Source organism: Schistocerca serialis, chromosome 7, assembly GCF_023864345.2.
Source record: "Schistocerca serialis cubense isolate TAMUIC-IGC-003099 chromosome 7, iqSchSeri2.2, whole genome shotgun sequence".
Classification (NCBI taxonomy): domain Eukaryota; kingdom Metazoa; phylum Arthropoda; class Insecta; order Orthoptera; family Acrididae; genus Schistocerca; species Schistocerca serialis.
The window spans coordinates 175497841-175513179 of record NC_064644.1 but is presented as its reverse complement, the minus strand read 5'-3'; the positions used below and the strand labels follow the sequence as shown (position 1 = coordinate 175513179).

Below are 15339 nucleotides of genomic sequence, written 5' to 3'. Positions count from 1 at the left end.
CATAAATATCAACTTGATACGCCTACTCGTTCCCGAGAAAAAGGTGTCTTTCAGATAGTTCAAATGGCTCTGAGCACTATGGGACTTAACATCTGAGGTCATCAGTCCCCTAGAACTTAGAGCTACTTAAACCTAACTAACCTAAGGACATCACATACATCCATGCCCGAGGCAGGATTCGAACCTGCGACCGTAGCAGTCGCGCCGTTCCGGAGTGAAGCGCCTAGAACAGCTTGGCCACCGCGGCCGGCAAAAGGTGTCTTAACGGATGAACAGACAGACTGTCGAATAAAATTGACAAAAAATATTTTTCGTGTGATGTAATTACAAATTAACTATGACGTAATTTTTTATTTGCTTGTACTGTGAAAGCTTGTTTGTTGCCAAATTTCATGATTCTAGGTCACCCGTAAGTACCCTGTAAGTTTTGATGAGTGGGTTTGCGAGTGCCGAAACATGTGAGATAAATGGCCAGTGATTTTTGATTTCATCAGCTTAGAGGCTTCAATTATTTCAACCGAGAAGGGACCGTAGACCTTAGTATGTGACGCGAATGTCAACACGGTACGTCTACCCAATTGTGGGAGATGTGGTTTTTAACAGTCGGACTGACAGACAGATGAGTAGATAGCCAAACGGTCAACTAAGTGGTCCTATAAGGGTTCAGTTCATAGCGACTGAGGTACTGAACCCCAAAAATAAACTCAGAGCCGAATGTTCCCCTGAACAGACGTACGTAGGACAGTAGTATAGCGCCACAATAACGTTGAACGATGATTGTACCGTATTAAAAGATTTGGAAGTCGGTACACCCATGCAACAGTATGCCTCCCTACGCGAAAACACCTGCACCACCAAAATGATCATTTCTGACATGTTCTTTCGTGAATTACGTGTTCCCACCTCCCAACATACGAAAATATGTTCAACCTCACCAACCTCAGGGCCACCATGGGAACATATTGCTGAGTATGTACTTTCATCCGTGGTGCTCATACACCCTATTAAACACGATGTCCCACCTTTGTAATGTACACGGGGCCATCATGAATCGCTGTGACTTCAGTGCAAATGTTGTCTTTGAATTCAAGTGTCATTCCTGTTCGTTTCAATGTCTGTTTCTTTCAGTTACGTTCTGCACTGTACTGTAACAGTTGTTTCTTTGTATAGTTCAAGTTCCATTAATCTATGTAACTTGGCATTGTGCTAAAATTACTTTCGCCCTTAAGTTTTGCACGCCAGTGTAAACTGAGGTGACAGAAGTCATGGGATACCTTCTAGTACCGCGTCGGACCTCATTTTTCCCGGCTTAGTGCAGCATCTCGACGTTCTGTCGACTCAATAAGTCATTGGAAGTCCCATGCAGGAATGTTGAATCATGCTGCCTCTATGGCCGTCCATAACTGTGGAAGTGTTGCCGGTGCAGGATTTTGTGCTCGAACCGACCTCCATGATTCACTGCAAATGGTCTCCAAGTAGCCGAATATAACAATTTCCTATCAATGATCGGTTCAGTTGGACAAGAAGACCCAGTCCATTCCATGTAAACGCAGCCGGCACCGTTATGGAACCACCAACAGCTGCACAGTGCCTTGCTGACAGCTTGGGTCCATGTCTTCGTGGGACCAGCCCCGCACTCGAACCATAACAGCAGCTCTTACCAACTGAAATCGGGACTCATCTGATCAGGTCAGGATTTTCTACTCGCCTAGGGTCCAAACAACATAGTTGCGAGCCCAGTGGAGGCGCTGCAGGTGATGTCATGCTACAATACTGGCCATTAAAATTGCTACACCAAGAAGAAATGCAGATGATAAACGGGTATTCATTGGACAAATATATTACACTAGAACTGACATGTGATTACATTTTCACACAGTTTGGGTGCATAGATCCTGAGAAATCAATACCCAGAACAACCACCTCTGGCCGTAATAACGGCCTTGATACGCCTGGGCATCGAGTCAAACAGAGCTTGGATGGCGTGTACAGGTACAGCTGCCCATGCAGTTTCAACACGATACCACAGTTCATCAACAGCAGTGACTGGTGTATTGTGACGAACCAGTTGCTCGGCCACCATTGACCAGAGGTTTTCAGTTGGTGAGAGATCTGGAGAATGTGCTGGCTAGGGCAGCAGTCGAACATTTTCTGTTTCCAGAAAGGCCCTACAGGACCTGCAACATGCGGTAGTGCATTATCCTGCTGAAATGTAGGGTTTCACAGAGATCGAATGAAGGGTAGAGCCACGGGTCGTAACACATCTGAAATGTAACGTCCACTGTTCAAAGTGCCGTCAATGCGAACAAGAGGTGACCGAGACATGTAACCAATGGCAAACCATACCATCACGCTGGGTGATACGCCAGCATGGCGATGACGAATACACGTTTCTAATGTGCGTTCACCGCGATGTCGCCAAACACGGATGCGACCATCATGATGCTGTAAACAGAACATGGATTCAACCGAAAAAATGACTTTTCCGATTCATGTACCCAGGTTCGTCGTTGAGTACACCATCGCAGGCGCTCCTGTCTGTGATGCAGGGTCAAGGGTAACCGTAGCCATGGTCTCCGAGCTGATAGTCCATGCTGCTGAAAACGTCGTTGGACTGTTCGTGCAGATGGTTGTTGTCTTGCAAACGTCCCCATCTGTTGACTCAGGGATCGAGACGTCGCTACACGATCCGTTACAGCCGTGCGGATAAGATGCCTGTCATCTCGACTGCTAGTGATACAAGGCCGTTGGAATCCAGCACGGCGTTTCGTATTACCCTCCTGAACCACCGATTCCATAGTCTGCTAGCAGTCATTGGATCTCGAACAACGCGAGCAGCAATGTCGCGATACGATAAACCGCAATCGCGATAGGCTACAATCCGACCGTTATCAAAGTCGGAAACGTGATGGTACGCATTTCTCCTCCTTACACGAGGCATCACAACAACGTTTCACCTAGGCAACGCCGGTCAACTGCTGTTTGTGTATGAGAAATCGGTTGGAAACTTTCCTCATGTCAGCACGTTGTAGGTGTCGCACCGGCGCCAACCTTGTGTGAATGCTCTGAAAAGCTAACCATTTGCATATCACAGCATGTTCGTCCTGTCGGTTAAATTTCGCGTCTGTAGCACGTCATCTTCGTGATGTAGCAATTTTAATGGCCGCTAGTGTATTAGCAGAGGCAGTCGCGTCGGTCTTCTCCCAACATAACCTATTAACGCCAAACTTCGTCGCACTGCCCTCACGGGTACGTTCGTCGTACGTCTCACATTGATTTCCGCGATTATTTCATCCAGGGCTGCTTGTCTGTCAGCAGCGGCAACTCTCTGCAAACGCTGCTGCTCTTGTTCGTTTAGCGTAGGCCGTCGGCCTCTGCATTGTCAGTGTTGAGAGATTTGGTATTCTCGGCACGCTCTTGACACTGGGATATCAGAATATTGAATTCTCTAGAAACTTATGGAATGGAATGTCCTTGCGCTTAGCTTCAACTACCATTCCGCATTCAAAGTCTGTTAATTTCCTTTGTGCGGCGATAATTACGTCGGACACCATTTTACATGAATCACCTCACGTGAAACCCCCGCCAGTGCACCTTCGTTTTATACCGTACGTACGCTGTACTACCGCTATCCATATATGTGGCTATCGCTTTCCCACGACTTTTGTCACCTCAGTGTATTTAATCTTCGTTGATCCATTATGGATCGTGGGACAACGGCTGGCATGAACTTCTTGATGCAATAATTTACCAAGAGCCGTATGATCTGTAGAAGTTTATTTTATGAACTTCTATGTGCTACCAGTTTCGGCATTACATTGATGCCATCTTCAGGTCCCACTAATCATAGTCGTAAAATCGCTATGCATGGAAGGAGCCATATAATTGGATCCGTGAATCAATCGTCCTACAACAGCTCTTGGTGGCCAGGCGACACAGACTGAGGCGGTTTGATTTTACGACTATGACGAGAGGGGCCTAAAGATGGCGTCAATGTAATGCCGAAACTGATAGCACACAGAAGTTCATAAAATAAAATAAACTTCTACAAATCATACAGCTGTTGATAAATCAGTGTATTTGTTCCTACGTGCTGGCATTGTGATTCGCACTGGCACCACCCAGAGATAATGTGATAAGACGATGAGCCAACTGTGAAGAGTAAACAAGACACTGACCTGCGCGTCCCTTTTCGCAGGCGTAGATGACCCAGGCGATGGACAGAGACCAGGCGATCGGCCGCAGAGAGGCGAACAGCGCAGCCTCCAGCCTGCTGTAGGGCCTGTGGTAGCTGAGGTGCAGCCCGTACACCGAGGACAGCGCCAGGACCGTCGACGCGGCCCAGCACGCGCTTATCACAACCTGTGCGGCGTACACTTCAGGTCATACGGTGATGGAAGGCACACATCACAACTAAGCAAAAGCAAACATTTATACTTGTCCTAAGAAAGCCTATAGCCAAGGGTCGCCGATTGTGCTCGTCTTTCGCACGATTATAATAGTACTTTGACGTAACGAAAGCCGCTCATAATAGCTCGGATCTGTTTGAGATACTGTGTTTATAGAAAACCAACTCGTACAGATCGTTATCTTCACGCGTTGAGTAGTCACCCACGTACCAACGAACGAAGGCTTTGAGGACGTTGGTAAGGAGGGCTTACTCCTGCTTGGACGCCGAAATTTTTACGCAACAGCTACAACATGTTAAGCTTGTGTTCAAGCGGGATAGGAACACTGAGATACAGATCCGTCGTACATTGGAATTCAGGCTTTTCCCGGAGCCAGTAGAAGACGAGTGTAGAGGGGTGGGTTGGGTTGTTTGTGGGAAGAGACCAAACAGCTAGGAAATCGGTCTCGCCGGATCAGGGAAGGACGGGGAAGGAAGTCGGCCGTGCCCTTCCAAAGGAAGCATCCCGGAATTTGTCTGGAGCGATATAGGGAAATCACGGAAAACCTAAATCAGGATGGCCGGACGCGGGATGGAAAAGTCGTCCTCCCGAACGCGAGTCCAGTGTGCTAACCACTGCGCCACCTCGCTCGGTGCGAGTGTGTGTCTATTGTTGAGTGTTACTTAAGTAAATAAATTAGTGAAGTCGAAGTGAACTAGAAATTAGAATATAAATGGAAAACTTGCTTTAGTTTAGAGAGTTACATACTGGCATTCAGCGTGCAGAACAGCAGAACAGAAGAGACAATGACCGTGAAGTCAGCAGTTCCACATAAGCGGGCGCTGTCGATTCAGCCGTCAGGGCATCGCCCGACCGGCTCACGTGTTTCTCAGTTGTCGCATGTGAGCAAAGGCCCTCGCCTACATTCCAAGAGCCAATGACCGACGTTAAGAAGATTCTTCGAGAAGCTTTTCAACGTGACGGAAGAGGCAATGACCGGCTCACGTGTTTCTCAGTCGTCACATGCGATCAGAGGCCCCCGCCTACATTCCAAGAGCCAATGACCGACGTTAAGAAGATTCTTCGAGAAGCTTTTCAACGTGACAGAAGAGGCAATGGCCGTGAAGTCGTTCACCTCCAGTGAACTGAAGTGAATAAATACGCGAGACGCGGTGGGCCCGACAGATGAAGACAGATGAAGACGGGGACGAAGACGAAGACGGAGACGGGGACGGAGACGAAGACGAGAGACGAAGGAAGAAAAGAAGAGTAGCAGTAGTTTTCAGTCAGTTTCGGTGCTGAAGACCGTCATGCAAGAAGAGACTGCATCATGCACAGACGCACCAAGTCCGCCGCTGTAATGAAATAGCAAGCAGCAGCCGCGGCGCCAGAAGACAGAAGTTAAAAGGTATTTGAAGTCTGATTTTTACGTACCCGGGTGACTCGTGAGGACGGGAAGGAGACAACCTCACATCAGTAGTCACCTGTGAGCTGGGATGAAGAGCTGACAGCCGAAGACTGGCAAGCGGGAGTCCGTGGTTCGAGTCCGCCACACTGGCCTTCTCCCGCCGCACCGCTCCGCTGGCCGACGCAGAACACACGCGGCCGCTTAGAGAAGAGAAACACTGGGACGCCACACCCAAGGTATCATCCGATGCACGACTTCGCTCGCAATAGTTAAACCGGCCACCTCGCGCTGCGCGTCTCCCGTCAGCTGGGCGAGACGGCGACACGAGATACACACCGCTACGCGTAATCAGACGCCGCCGCCGCCGCCGCCGCCGCTGCCGCAGCAGAAGACTTCACAAACGACACAGCCGCCGCTCTCCGAACCAGAACATCCCGTAAGATACAGTTGTACAAATCTTCAATAAAAGTTATCTTATGTAAAAATGATGTTTCATTCGACCTCATACCCGAGCCAAGGAAGAACCCACCCTGCCCACATGTTGTTAAGAGAGAAAAGTTAATTTATTTAATATTTTCACCCTGACAGAATGCTTTAGAATGCTCATCCTGACAATTGAAAGCATCCAAAGAGAAAACCCAGTTACACTGAGTGACAGAAGTGTCACATTTAGTAACACAACTGATACATTTGATGTCAGAAGCCGTTGTAGTTGTTACACTATAACTTTCTTTATCATATGCTGGAGGTGCTTCTCGGAAAGGTAGTGAGGATTTTAAAAAGATGCAATAGTAGAAATGTGTTTGGTCCATCAGCCAAGACTAGAACTCTCCTTCTACATCTACATCTATACTCCGAAAACCACCTTACGGTGGGTGACGGAGGGTACTGTGTGTGTTCCTGTAACGTGTAATTCGCCGGAAGAACGATTGCTAATAAGTCTCGAGTGGTCTAGAATCTACTAATTTTGTCTTGGTGGCCTTTTTGCGAGATATACCTTGGAGGAAGCAATATGTTGGGTGACTCTTCTAGGAACGAACGCTCATGTAAATTATACAGTAGACAGTACCTAGATGAAGAACGCCTCTCTTTCAGTGCCTACCAGTGTTCACCGCCCGCCCCCGGTAGCTGAGTGGTCAGCGCGACGGAATGTCAATCCTAAGAGCCCGGGTTCGATTCTGCCGGCACGGTAGCTCAGCGTGTTCGGTCAGAGGGCAGCTCACCTTCTGTAATAAAAAACTGAGTACAAGAATCAACGATCAACTTGAACGAACGTCTTGTGATGTCCGCCCAGAACACAAGCAACAAACAATAGCGAACAAACTTTAAAAAAAAGAAAAAAAAGTGGTCAGCGCGGCGGAATGTCAATCCTAGGGGCCCGGGTTCAATTCCCGGCTGGGTCGGAGATTTTCTCCGCTCAGGGACTGGGTGTTGTGTTGTCCTAATCATCATCATTTCATCCACATCGACGCGCAAGTCGCCGAAGTGGCGTCAAATCGAAAGACTTGCACCAGGGGAACGGTCTACCCTACGGGAGGCCGACGTCACGCGACATTATTATTACTGGAGATCACTGAGCATCTAGATGACGGCTTCGCGGTTACTAAATCAAACTGTACTGAAGAGTGCTGTTCTTCTTTGGATCTTTTCTATTTCCCCTCTCAGTCGTATATGGTACGGATCCCGTATTGACAAGCAATGTTTAAGTATTGTTCAAACTAGACTTTTGTAAGCTAACTCTTTTGTTCGTGCACTGCAATAAACTTCCTGTCTATGTATTTCCAATACGTCACGTTTGTTTACGTTGAGGCAACTTCCAGCACCAAGCGTCGGTAATCTGCTGGACTTCCTGGATTTCGCTATAATTTGCAACCTTTGCGACTTCACTATATATGACAGCATCATCGCGAAAATCCTCTTGGAACTACCTACATTATCTACTAGGTCATTTATATACACACATCAAAAAAAGTTTTGCATCACCTCGCTTCCGAGAGTTCCGGACCTGTATAGAAAATTGGAATAGAGATCAACATAAACATTATTTCCCCTCTTTTTATTGCCCATGGAAACCACACATTGCATGATGTACCACCATAGAGCGAGACCTTCAGAGGTGGTGGTCCAGATTGGTGTACACACCGGTATCGCTAATATTCAGTAGCACGTCCTCTTACATTGATGCATTCCTGTATTCGTCGTGGTATCCTATCCATAGGTTCATCAAGGCACTGCTGGTCCAGATTGTCCCACTCCTCAGCGGCGATTCGGCGTAGATCCCTCAGAGTGGTTGGTCTACATCTACATCTACATTTATACTCTGAAAGCCACCCAACAGTGGGTGGCGGAGGGCACTTTACGTGCCACTGTCATTACCTCCCTTTTCTGTTCCAGTCGCGTATGGTTCGCGGGAAGAACGACTGTCTGAAAGCCTCCGTGCGCGCTCGAATCTCTCTAATTTTAAATTCGTGATCTCCTCGGGAGGTATAAGTAGGGGGAAGCAATATATTCGATACCTCATCCAGAAACGCACCCTCTCGAAACCTGGCGAGCAAGCTACACCGCGATGCAGAGCGCCTCTCTTGCAGAGTCTGCCACTTGAGTTTGCTAAACATCTCCGTAACGCTATCACGGTTGCCAAATAACCCTGTGACGAAACGCGCCACTCTTCTTTGGATCTTCTCTATCTCCTCCGTCAACCCGATCTGGTACGGATCCCACACTGATGAGCAATACTCAAGTATAGGTCGAACGAGTGTTTTGTAAGCCACCTCCTTTGTTGATGGACTACATTTTCTAAGGACTCTCCCAATGAGTCTCAACCTGGTACCCGCCTTACCGACAATTAATTTTATATGAGCATTCCATTTCAAATCGTTCCGCAAGCATACTCCCAGGTATTTTACAGAAGTAACTTCTACCAGTGTATGTTCCGCTATTATATAATCATACAATAAAGGATCCTTCTTTCTATGTATTCGCAATACATTACATTTGTCTATGTTAAGGGTCAGTTGCCACTCCCTGCACCAAGTGCCTATCCGCTGCAGATCTACCTGCATTTCGCTACAATTTTCTAATGCTCCAACCTCTCTGTATACTACAGCATCATCCGCGAAAAGCCACATGGAACTTCCGACTCTATCTACTAGGTCATTTATATATATTGTGAAAATAAGTGGTCCCATAACACTCCCCTGTGGCACGACAGAGGTTATTTTAACGTCTGTAGACGTCTCTCCATTGATAACAACATGCTGTGTTCTGTTTGCTAAAAACTCTTCAATCCAGCCACACAGCTGGTCTGATATTCCGTAGGCTCTTACTTTGTTTATGAGGCGACAGTGCGGAACTGTATCGAACGCCTTTAGGAAGTCAAGGAAAATGGCATCTACATGGGAGCCTGTATCTAATATTTTCTGGGTCTCATGAACAAATAAAGCGAGTTGGGTCTCACATGATCGCTATTTCCGGAATCCATGTTGATTCCTACAGAGTAGATTCTGGGTTTCCAAAAACGACACGATACGCGAGCAAAAAACATGTTCTAAAATTCTACAATAGATCGACGTCAGAGATATAGGTCTATAGTTTTGCGCATCTGCTCGACGACCCTTCTTGAAGACTGGCACTACCTGTGCTCTTTTCCAATCATTTGGAACCTTCCGTTCCTCTAGAGACTTGCGGTACACGGCTGTTAGAAGGGGGGGCAAGTTCTTTCACGTACTCTGTGTAGAATCGAATTGGTATCCCGTCAGGTCCAGTGGACTTTCCTCTGTTGAGTGATTCCAGTTGCTTTTCTATTCCTTGGACACTTATTTCGATGTCAGCCAATTTTTCGTTTTTGCGAAGATTTAGAGAAGGAACTGCAGTGCGGTCTTCCTCTGTGAAACAGCTTTGGAAAAAGGTGTTTAGTATTTCAGCTTTACGTGTGTCATCCTCTGTTTCAATGCCATCGTCATCCCGGAGTGTCTGGATATGCTGTTTCGAGCCACTTACTGATTTAACGTAAGACCAGAACTTCCTAGGATTTTCTGTCAAGTCGGTACATAGAATTTAACTTTCGAATTCACTGAACGCTTCACGCATAGCCCTCCTTAGGCTAACTTTGACATCGTTTAGCTTCTGTTTGTCTGAGAGGTTTTGGTTGCCTTTACACTTGGAGTGAAGCTCTCTTTGCTTTCGCAGTAGTTTCCTAACTTTGTTGTTGAACCACGGTGGGTTTTTCCCGTCCCTCACAGTTTTACTCGGCACGTACCTGTCTAAAACGCATTTTACGATTGTCTTGAACTTTTTCCATAAACGCTCAACATTGTCAGTGTCGGAACAGAAATTTTCGTTTTGATCTGTTAGGTAGTCTGAAATCTGCCTTCTATCACTCTTGCTAAACAGGTAAACCTTCCTCCCTTTTTTTTATATTCCTATTAACTTCCATATTTAGGGATGCTGCAACGGCCTTATGATCACTGATTCCCTGTTCTGCACTTACAGAGTCGAAAAGTTCGGGTCTGTTTGTTATCAGTAGGTCCAAGATGTTATCTCCACGAGTCGGTTCTCTGTTTACTTGCTCGAGGTAATTTTCGGATAGTGCACTCAGTATAATGTCACTCGATGCTCTGTCCCTACCACCCGTCCTAAACATCTGAGTGTCCCAGTCTATATCTGGTTAATTGAAATCTCCACCTAAGACTATAACATGCTGAGAAAATTTATGTGAAATGTATTCCAAATTTTCTCTCAGTTGTTCTGCCACTAATGCTGCTGAGTCGGGAGGTCGGTAAAAGGAGCCAACTATTAACCTAGCTCGGTTGTTGAGTGTAACATCCACCCATAATAATTCACAGGACCTATCCACTTCTACTTCACTACAGGATAAATTACTACTAACAGCGACAAACACGCCACCACCGGTTGCATGCAATCTATCCTTTCTAAACACCGTCTGTGACTTTGTAAAAGTTTCGGCAGAATTTATCTCTGGCTTCAGCCAGCTTTCTGTACCTATAACAATTTCAGCTTCGGTGCTTTCTATCAGCGCTTGAAGTTCCGGTACTTTACCAATGCAGCTTCGGCAGTTTAAAATTACAATACCGATTGCTGCTTGGCCCCCGCATGTCCTAACTTTGAGGCTGCTGCCCTTTCTGTGCTTGCCCGACGCCATCTAACCTAAAAAACCGCCCAGTCCACGCCACACAACCACTGCTACCCGTGTAGCCGTTTGCTGCGTGTAGTGAACTCCTGACCTATCCAGCGGAACCCGAAACCCCACCACCCTATGGCGCAAGTCGATGAATCTGCAGCCCACATGGTCGCAGAACCGTCTCAGCCTCTGATTCAGACCCTCCACTCGGCTCTGTACCAAAGGTCCGCAGTCAGTCCTGTCGACGATGCTGCAGATAGTGAGATCTGCTTTCATACCGCTAGCGAGACTGGCAGTCTTCACCACGTGGGTCACGTTTTCCATAAACAAGCCTTTTCAATCTATAACAGCCATGTTCGTTAGGGTTCCTTTCTGGAGAATATGCTGGCCACTCTAGGCGAGCGATGTCGTTATCCTGAAGGAAGTCATTCACAAGATGTGCACGATGGAGGCGCGAATTGCCGTCCATGAAGACGAATGCCTCGCCATTATGCTGCCAATATGATTGCACTATTGGTCGGACGATGTCGTTCACGTATCGTACAACCATTACAGCGCCTTCCATGACCACCAGCGGCGTACGTCGGCCCCATATAATGCCACCCAAAACAGCAGGGAACCTCCTCCTTGCTGCACTCGCTGGATAGTGTGTCGAAGGCCTTCAGCCTGACTGAGTTGCCTCCAAACACGTCTCCGACCATTGTCTCGTTGAAGGCATACGCGACACTCGTCGGTGAAGAGAACGTGATGCCAACTCTGAGCTGTCCATTCGGCATGTTGTTGGGCCCATCTGTATCTCGCTGCATGGTGTCGTGGTTGCAAAGATGGACTTCGCCGTAGACGTCGGCAGTGAAGTTGCGCTTCATGCAGCCTATTCCGAACAGTTTGAGTCGTAACACGACGTTCTGTGGCTGCACGAAAAGCATTATTCACATGGTGGCGTTGCTATCAGGGTTCCTCCGAGCCATAATCCGTAGGTAGCGGTCATCCACTGCAGTAGTAGCCCTTGGGCGACTTGAGCGAGGCATGTCATCGACAGTTCCTGTCTCTCTGTATCTCCTCCATGCCCAAACATGACGCCAAGACACTTCCCTTGTTGAGAGCCCTTCCTGGCACAAAATAACAATGCGGACGTGATCGAACCGCAGTATTGACCGTCTAGGCACGGTTGGACTTCAGACAACACGAGCCCTTGTACCTCCTTCCTGGTGGAATGACTGGAACTGATCGTCTGTCGGACCCTCTCCGTCTAATAGGCGCTGCTCATGCATGGTTGTTTACACCTTTGGACGGGTTTAGTGACATTTCTGAACAGTCAAAGGAACTGTGTCTGTGATACAATATCCACAGTCAACGTCTATCCTACCAGGATCCTGAGAGCTCCTTCAAAGTCGAAAGTCACTGACAAGATGTGAACTGTAGCAGTCGATGATATGGAGGACGCCTTCACTATGTACAGGAAGTTGGACAATGCATCGATCACCAACAACCACATGCTGCCCAAAAAAGGGGCAGAGAAAGGACATACACCCTGTCCCAAGGGTACACCGGGACAATGGACAATAATATAATACGGATTTTTGTCAATCTATGTATTTTTCTAGACAATAAAATGTCAGATTTTGGTCACTTATTTTTCGATTTTTATAAGCTATTTTCTTAAAAGATAGAACCTATATTAGGTACCTAATTTAAGAGTTTTAGAACCTAACAAAACGATGAGAGGGAAGGCCCACCACTGCAACTGGTGGCCGTTCTCTCTGGCAGCTGGGAACGAGGGCTAACTAAGGAAACCAGCGGCTTATGATCGGTGATGAGGAGGGCCTCGTCCTATACAGGAAGATGTGCAACTTTTTAAAAATTACTTCTTTTCCATCTCTGAAAAAAGATATTGCACAGCTAAAAGCGTCTGTGATGCATGAGCGACGGATTGTCCGGTGCTGTGCAGCTTCCGATGGGACAGGACGGCACTAATGAATGGCACAGTGGGATGCGTGACAATCCAGGATTAAGGGTTTGCCCAGTGTAAGGGAAGCCAGACAGGAAGCAGAGCACAGGCGTTGCTTGAAGCATTGAGAAGCTCGTTCACAATCTGCAGACCAGACAAACTTGATGCCATTATATGAAGATGGTATCTGTTCCCGAAAGAACAGATACCATTGGTGACCGTGCAGCTTCTCTAGAATGAAATGATAATTAAATCGAAACCCTTAGCTGCCGACAGGTGGTGTTGATATACATCAATGGGGACAGCTGAGAATGTGTGCGCCGACCTGGCCTCGAACCCGGGATCTCCTGCTTACATGGCAGACGCTCTATCCATCTGAGCCACCGAGGGCACAGAGAATAGCTAAGGGTTTCGATTTAATTATCATTTCATTCTAGAGAAGTTGCACAGTCATCAATGATATCTGTTCTTCCGGGAACCGATACGATCTTCTTATAGTTAAAGTCTATGCGGCCATTGACCTTGTTCTGTGCGAATGCGCACACTTTGCCCGAACTCTTACGGGTCAGCTTAGCCTGGCGCGAGTAATGAGTGAATGGGCAAATATGTATTATGAATAGTACGAGTGTGGATTGTGGACAGTTGGGAATGTGAGTCTCACAGTGCCACGAGAGGCGCGCAAGGTGAGTCCCTGCAGTCGCACTAACCTCTGTGCCCTCGGTGGCTCGGATGGATGGAGCGTCTGCTATGTAAGCGGGACGCCCCGCGTTCGCGTCCCGGTCGGGGCACACAATTTGAGCTGTCCTCATTGATGTATATTAGCAACACCTGTCGGAAGCTAAGGTTTCTATTCACTAATCATTATATGCCATTATGTTGATACAGGTTGGAGGCTATCAGATATGCGTCGCTACCTAATGTAATATTATTGTAATATTCCGGCTGCGAGTACTAGCGATGATACGCTACCATAATTGAGAAGACAACGCTCTTTGTTGTGAAAAAAGAGCAACTAAGCCGTTTGTAATTGTTGGAGATAATGAATGCCTATTCGAATTTTTTTTGGGGGGAGGGGGGGTCAGATAAGTTTGCATATAGACGGAATTTGAAATGCAGCAGAGATACAACTTGCAATCGCAAATATCAAGAATAAAAAATACAGACAACCTATAATAACAGATGTTAACAGCTGCTGCGGAAGATGGCCACAAAAACAAACGTATAAAAAATTTAATTTGTGAAAAGGAAGGTAAATATCTTCTACGAACTTTTATTCGACGTTGGATCCCAGGACCTTCATAAAATGATTAGTGTGTTTAGCAATCCAGTGCAAAGTGATTTCTTCGCAAATTAACAACACTGGGCGAATCTGCCACTACCACTGTCCGAACGACGCGAAATATTTCGCCGTCAGGTTGTGAGTTAAAAACTTTCCCTAAGCGACCAGTTTGTTAGTAAGAAGATATCATACTGCCATTGTTGTTCAACCTTCTCAATCTGAAAGTGTTTCCAGAAAATCTTACGGCGACTGTGAGTACTTTAGCTGCCTCGAAAGACGGAGTCTTCATCGCGAGTTGTAGCAGTTTTCTCCGACTTTGGCTGGCGTTCCCCGAGAACAGGAGAAACGGAAACCTCCTACCGCCAACTCATCCTGTACCTAACTCGTTCTCTCCTTGCAGCAGTCTAATTTTTTCACAGATTTTTATGTTAGATAGGTAAAAATTTTTAAAATGTATGCGTCTAGGCAAAAAATCAAAAGAGAGTGTAAGAGCTGTACCTGTCTAATCTGTGTCAAAGTCAAAAGTCAAGTTAATTAATTTTTCCTTATGACGTAGCAGTTCATTATACTAAGCACATGAGCCAAAAAAAATGCACTCTCGGAAAGAAAAAGAAAACACTTCTCCAGTTTTCAATGACGGCCTTTCTCCAGGAGGCGTCGTAAAAACATCTGAACTTATCGTAAATGCTCCTCCAGAGTACCATCCATGGCGCAGGTAGTTGATGCAACAGGGAATGACATGAATCAACTGCTCAAAATACCATTGGTAAATTCATGGAGCAGACGAGATTCCAAAAGGCAAGCGATTAAACTGGTGCACCCACAGAAAGTGTTGAGGGCCAGAAAAGTCCGAGAAACTGTTTTCAGCGCCAACTGTAGGTAAGTATCGCGCAAGTCATTTCTAGGAACAAGAACGTCGCCAACAACTCTGGCTGATGTGGAATGGAATACGAATCTGCGAGACATTGTGCTTTGATTGTCTGTTCGAAATCGCCGCAAAGGCGCACAACGCTATCGGGCTTCTGAATCACGAACTATGGGTTGTCCCACTGACTCGACGTAACTGGAGAAACGACGCCCTGGTCTTGTCACGCTGCAAGTCAGCCTTTTTCTTGTCGCGCGTGGCAAAGGGAATGGTCTTGGGATGACAAAACTGGGATAACGTCGATGGCTTTT

The 15339-nt window shown here is 46.8% G+C and overlaps 1 protein-coding gene across 1 annotated transcript in view; it reads right to left on the bottom strand.

Moving 5' to 3' along the window:
- Nucleotides 1–15339, bottom strand: part of LOC126412249 (nose resistant to fluoxetine protein 6-like) — a 385456-nt gene that overhangs the window by 29764 nt on the left and 340353 nt on the right. Inside the window, exon 11 of the mRNA XM_050081747.1 lies at nucleotides 4179–4362. Within this exon, the coding sequence (XP_049937704.1) occupies nucleotides 4179–4362 (184 nt within the window). The remainder of the gene's footprint in view (nucleotides 1–4178; nucleotides 4363–15339) is intronic.